The sequence below is a fragment of the Magallana gigas genome, chromosome 5, assembly GCF_963853765.1.
Source record: "Magallana gigas chromosome 5, xbMagGiga1.1, whole genome shotgun sequence".
In the NCBI taxonomy this organism is placed as follows: domain Eukaryota; kingdom Metazoa; phylum Mollusca; class Bivalvia; order Ostreida; family Ostreidae; genus Magallana; species Magallana gigas.
In genome coordinates, this window is record NC_088857.1 from 17134232 (window position 1) to 17140980 (window position 6749).

Here is a 6749-nt window from a genome sequence, read left to right on the forward strand (position 1 = left end):
TGTATGAATATTCATCAGATAAATATTTCAAGAACAAATCAATACTGATTGACGAACAAGATTAACATTTAGGACAAATCCATTTTTGCACATTTTTCAAGTTTGCCTTTGTCATTTTCACACATGGAAAGTGGAACCATAATTTGCAGTTGTCACATTGAATACTCTGAGCTTTGTAAGAATGGACAGTTTCTTGCACAACGTTGTTACATATTGGACAAAAATAAACACTTCCATCAACAAAACTCTCACCACTATCAGTCTCCATTGGCTCCTCCTCTCTCTCAACACTCAAACAATCTTTCACTTTTCTTGTTTTAATTTCAGGAACAATGTAACTCTTAAAAAATTTGTCAAGATCAAACAACAACTCTTTGTAGTACTTGTCGTCAAATGTAATTCGCTCACAAAATATTCCATTGCAAGTATACACAAAAAAGTCACACCATGGACGACCAGTAATTCCCATTTGTCCTTGTACTTGAGCAAAATATGAATGATTGTTGACAATTTTGAAAATTCAAACATGCTGGTAAATGACAAGTACAAAAATCTGTACAATCATTGCATTTTGATATCATGGGACACTTAAATTCTGCTACCCCATTTCCACAACAAGAAACAAGTAAGTCAGGAGTAGCAGCTAAATAGGGCCGTACTGGGTCAATAAAAATACCGCATTCTGATACAATAACATTTCTGTGATTTTTTTTCATAAAAGAAACATATTCAGACCTAGCAATAGGTTCCATCTCACGGCCATGTTTTAGAGGCTTAAGGTTAGGGTTGACAGATGTGTATCCCATTATATTACAAAGTAATGGTTTAACTACTGTTTCACTTCTATTATATTCAATTTTACACTGAACAGAGTGAAAATTTGATGATGTGATTCTACCTTTCCTTAAATTATGCCATGTACTGTTTGCATGCTGACCCATAGTAGCTTTTTTAAGTGCCTCAACAGTTTCCTGCCTCAGATTGTGAGCTATACTTGGGCCTTCTAGTCCATCCATGACCATTTTCTCTAGCATATACTTCTGTATGCTGACGGGCTCTTCTGTTCTGATTTTCACTTCTTCTTTTGGTATATCTATACCTATATTTTAATACATTATAGACTTAATTTTTATGCATACATAAAAATCAATTTGAAGTTATAAAAAATTTAGGTTAGATATTGCATTAAGGGGAACAGTTAATTACCATTTAGAAATAATGGTACCTTTAAAAACACATGCATTTGGTATCGAATTTCTTATCGCATCTGTTATGTCCTTTAAACAGTCCTTGGTTGTATTACCGGTATGTACTGGGTTAAACTCCTTCTTAATTGTTGATACAAGGGAACGCTTTTTGCCTGAAAGAGGAGGAAAATTAGATTTATATAATGCTGTAAAAATCATGCAACCAAATTAAGAGTTATTGAATTCGCATGGGTTTTTTTTTTATCAATGTTTATTTTTTTCAAATTTAAATTTGTTACATTAGTATGTTAAATATGATTGTATTCAGTTATTTGTACAACATGTATTACACATGTTTATGTAAGTTATAGCAAAATATATATTGAAAACTATTTTCCCAGGACATGAATGAATTTTAATAAAATTTAAATGTGTGTTAAATTTATTGTGGAGCAGTTTTTTTTTTAGTCTGTCTGATTACATACAATATATTCATTTTGAAGAAACAATACTTGAAACAAATAGTACCACAAGTCAATGAATGAACTGGCTTTGACACTTCAAGTTCTTTTAGTTTTGAAGGTGGCGCTCTGGTGGACTTGAAAGCGGGCACAGTCCAAGAGCAGGGTAAAGAAGTGCATGCTGAGACTCCTAAGCGATGAGCTGTCTCAATGCGGAAAAGAACAGAAACAACATGGACACAGGGGGATCCTAACCTAAACAAAATTAAATTTGAATCCAAATAAAATGCTCAAAAACAATAAAATAAGCAAGCATTCTGAAAACATGATATCAATACAGAGGCAAATCTTGCCTGTTGCAACAAAAAGGCAAAATGGGTTATGTGCATACTATTTGCATTATAGAAATTTGTAAACAGGTTTGATTATACACATAAATCTACATAATTTAATTCTGGTTGTAACGCGGCATTTGATTGGATAGAAAAATTTAGTTAAATTTGTATAACCTGGTTTGCACGTCACAAGACACGTCACAATGCACCAACGTACTAATTCACTTGACGTTACGTTTCGCGGATTATAAAGCGTAAATTGCCCCAACCCAGGTTATACGAGTATAACTTGGGTAGACATTGAGTTCATTTCTTAAATATAGGACCTGATAACAACCAAATAAATTAAGAGTCTTTAATTATATATAATAACTTTACTTGGGCCTACTTACCCTGCTGTGCATGTACAATATGATGACCTGATGGTCCCTGTCTCTTTCTCAACGCATATCCATATCTTATGGGGATCGTCTTTAATGTGCTGTGAAGGGATGCAATCTGAACGAACCAGGCACACGGTTGATTCCTTGGAGATCTGGTGATGAAATATCTCCCCAGTGTGGCCCGCATCAACAAATGACTGTCCTTTACCTAATTTATATTGTTGGAGGAACTTGGTTATGTTAAAGTTGGTGTCACAAACACCGGCATATTCAATAATGTCACTCAGATAAACGGGTGGCCAGCTTTTCATCCCATCACGTTCGTCTGCCCAGTTCTTGTGAAGAGTAAATGGATCTGGTATAGTGGTCCCGTTAACATTCAGTAAATTTTGATAATCGAACTGTCTGACCTTAACATTTTCCGCTGCCGATGGTATTTCTGGAATTTTCATTACATGTGCTGAATAACATAAAGCCGCAAGTTCTTGCTTGGCTTTGTCCTTCGCAAGTCCGCGTTTTCCAAGATATTCACGTAAAGCCTCCGTTTTCCAGGTCAAAAATGCATCAAAAGTTAAAGTTTGATCACTTGTATCCATGGTGTAAACAATATACAAATATATAAAATAAAAAGCTGATGTAAATATGTAGACACTCAAAAAATCCTAAACTGGCTATAGCACTCGGTATCGAAACTCTAAGGACGCCATTTGTAAACAACTCGGGTTTTCCCCTTTGACCTTTGACACCGACGCCATATTGGTTATATGACGTAAGTGTGGATTGGACTATTGTACGATATACCTAATCCAGTGTAAACACAGAAGGATTTTAACTGATTATTTCGTGTGCAATAACTCCATTGGTCTCCAGTGCTCCTAAAAGAAATCCCGCATTGACGAATCTAGAACAGAGTGCCGCGTCCACACATGTAAAAGTGCAAACAATTACCCTTGAGTATGATATTCGATCCGACAAGCTTCTTTCACCTTTCAGGCACGTAGCATCGTTTTTGAAAGTGGGGGGGCAGACCCATCCAAAAAATCTTGACAAGCAAAAGAAGGGAAATTTACAGTTTTCCAAAAATCATGAAATTCCTAATCCGTGGGGGGGGGGGGGGGGGGGGGGGGGACTTCAATTTGACTACTCATTTCCTAATTTTCATACCAATTTTTTACTAGCTTCCAAAAAAGTGGGGGGGGGCCAACTCCATTATAATTCATTTCTTTATATGTAAATTTTAAAAAAATTGTTGCTGCGAGAAAAAGTGGGGGGGGGGGGGGGGCCCTGGCCCCCCCCCCCCCCCCCCCCCCCCGATGCTACGTGCTTGCCTTTTCCCGCACAGAGTGTGTGTGGTTGGGAAGTGCTCAAACTGATCATGAATCCCTTTTCATCACAATTCCAGATTGCATAGGTCTTAACGTGGTCTAATCAAAGTTCTGACGGGAGTTGGTTTTATCGATTATTATTCATTTTAAAGCTGCTTGGTCCGATTTTATATCAAATTTTATGCACGCTTTTAAACTATGGCTATGCTTAGTATATGTATAATAATAGACATTGCAGTAGTTTTACCCGTCAATTATGCCAAATTTCAATGAAGAAAAATACGTACAAAATTTGCTAACAAAACAAACGACATTAAAAGGTACCGAGTTATTTCGCCTCATGTTAAATTTCACCCCTGACGACGAGACGGGCATGGTTGTAGTACGAATTTGACATCGCTTTAAATAAAGGTCGAAATGATCAGACAAATAAGAAATAAACATGTGTACGTTTTGTTCGCTAATATTTCCAAAGTCTGCTTTCTTTACAATCGATGCACAGCATGCGGGTTGAATAACCCCAACCATTCGGGGGACGAACCAAGCAACATTCCCATGATGCATTTGCATTTGTTTTTCGTTTGCCCAAAGAGAAATTATTTTTATTTACTTTGAATATTTCTAACTTTGAAAGGAGACTGATTCTGCTGGTGTAAACAGGAGAAAGTCCATAACTTTCAAAGATAAATAATTTGTATGAAAAAAAAATTGATACTGTAATTACTGAAAAAAATCGGACCAAGCAGCTTTAAAATCAACGATATGTTACTTTGCTTGGCAAGTAGTTTATAATCTGTCTTTGAATTATGCACATTTTTATAATATGAATTCTCGGACTTTTATGACAAGAATTTTGAGAAAAACACCGTATGAATCGTGTTGTGTAATGATTAAAGGTATAATTGATTCCATCAAACTATGTATAAGTAATCGAAATATTCAAAAAATTGTATGGATCGATCCAAGCAATAATAAACTCTAGTCTCGTTCAACCAGATGCTCGGGTGTCTCCGTTAATCTCCAACAAACAAGAGAATGTTAACACCAGGTCACGTGATAGCTTGATGACGCGACCTCTAAATATAGAATGACTCCTTGCTTGTCGGAGATTTACGGAGACAGCCGGTGGTTGAACGAGACTTTATTGAACTCTGGCGTATGAATACATACGACTGCAAAAAATATCTAAATTGTTCGTACTATTTAATATCTGACTATTTTCAAGGTACTCATAAGTAGTTTCTTATCAAAGGCCGGAACGGCCACAAAGGCGTCGAGCTGACATTTTTTTCTTTTATATAGAATGATACCAATAATTTGAATTTCTGTACTAATAGTCATATCAAATGATATTAGACTTAGAATAGAAAGTAAATGAATTATGTTTTCTGCTGCTTTAAAAACAAAAATCAGTATATTTTCTTATAAAATAGGTAGTGGTGCTTTTTTAATACAATAACTCATCATAATTGCAAAAATCGAAGAAATTTCAAAGTTCAAAAATAATTTGTTTCTTTCTGCTTCAAACAGTCTTTGAACAACTTTCACAGGTTCATAATTTGAATACATTAACAGTGTTTCCCTAATTATAATAATAAAACATAAATTTATTTACTTCAATTCCCGTTTGAAACAAGATTTCCTATGGTATGGTTGTTTACAAACAAATTCACAACACGTGCTATCTAAAATGCTCGACCAAACTAACTGCATTTATATCGAGTTTATTTTTTGCAACGAAATTACTAGATACGTTTATCGCTTACATTTATTTTGGAGACCGTGCCCGATAACAAATAAATTTACATCTAAAATGTTATTTCTATCGGGCACGGTCTCCAATTAAAATGTAAGCGATAAACTAAAATAATATCTAGTGAATCTTTACACTTAGGCCTGATTATATTCATCCGCCATTTCTTGATTAAGCAAATTTATTCTTATGCAATGAGTTGTCAATCACCAGGGAGGCAAAGTTGGGTTTTTTGTACACAATTTAGTTGAATAAATGGAAAAAAAATCTTGTAATACGTTTAATACTTTTAGGAACTTATTTCTTATGCGCATTTAAAAGGCGGTGCAGCGCGTGAATTTTTGGACGATTGCCAATCCAGACGATCGCTAGAAGGCTGCCGAGCATTAGCTCGACGCCTTAAAAAACCAATGCTTCAAGATACATTACATCGAATTTATCGATTATTTTCAAGAACTTAATCTTGTCAGCGGTGATGATTTGTGCTGGTCCAAAAACGGTTTCACTTTCGGTTTGCCAGAGTAACTGCAAAGGAGAGTTGATTACAACCAACTCCCAAGAACTGATAAAAGGGTCCCCAAATATCCAAAATATCTGAAAACAACGATGATATTAATTATTCGTGATCTGACTGTCGAGGGTTTTTTTCTTGTTTCCAATAGTCATTTTAAGATAACGTATCTTGACCCCTCGCTACCACATGTTCCATCGAAATCCACTTTTAAGTGGTATATTTAATTTCATTCGGTGGACACGTTTTCCTCTTTTTCATTTCAGAATTGCTCCACTTATATCAAAGCCATATGCTGCTGCACTTATTGTAGTTTTTACAATATTTTAATCTATTATATATCAGTCTTTCTTTCTTACTGTCATTTTTATACCTCTCACGCCATCACTCCCACTTCTCTCATTTTCGTCGCTGCGCCTACTGCCGTTACTACTACAACCACTATTAATTACTTTCTCTCCTTTTCGCAGATTGGTCCTCTTTAGTAAGTGTCCTTTGACTTTCTTCTTTCTCCGAATCCTTTACTGCATCTGATGTTGTTATGCACCTGTCATTTCTCATTACATAATTTTTTTTTGGTTGTAATGTTTTATTGTCATTTGTCTTTGTCCATCATAGTCTGTTAAAATTTTACATTTTAACTCATCTTAAGGAAGGAGTCTTTTCTGGTTTTCGACTTGTCAAACGTAAATTTGATTATTTGTTCATTAAATCAAGATGAAAGGAAATTAAAATAGTATATTTTTCTTTCTTTTTTACTATCATACAACTTGGCATAGAAAAATGTAATCAAT

At 35.1% G+C, this 6749-nt stretch overlaps 1 protein-coding gene across 1 annotated transcript; it reads right to left on the reverse strand.

Annotated features, from left to right (window-relative positions):
- Positions 1–895: 895 nt before the first annotated feature.
- Positions 896–3153, reverse strand: LOC136275552 (uncharacterized). The gene is made up of 4 exons (XM_066085083.1): positions 2376–3153; positions 1716–1903; positions 1207–1360; positions 896–1099 (listed from the first exon to the last, which is right to left on the reverse strand). Exons 1-4 carry the CDS (start codon positions 2960–2962, stop codon positions 961–963), a joined length of 1068 nt encoding a protein of 355 aa, XP_065941155.1. The 5' UTR covers positions 2963–3153; the 3' UTR covers positions 896–960.
- Between the last annotated feature and the right edge of the window lie 3596 nt (positions 3154–6749).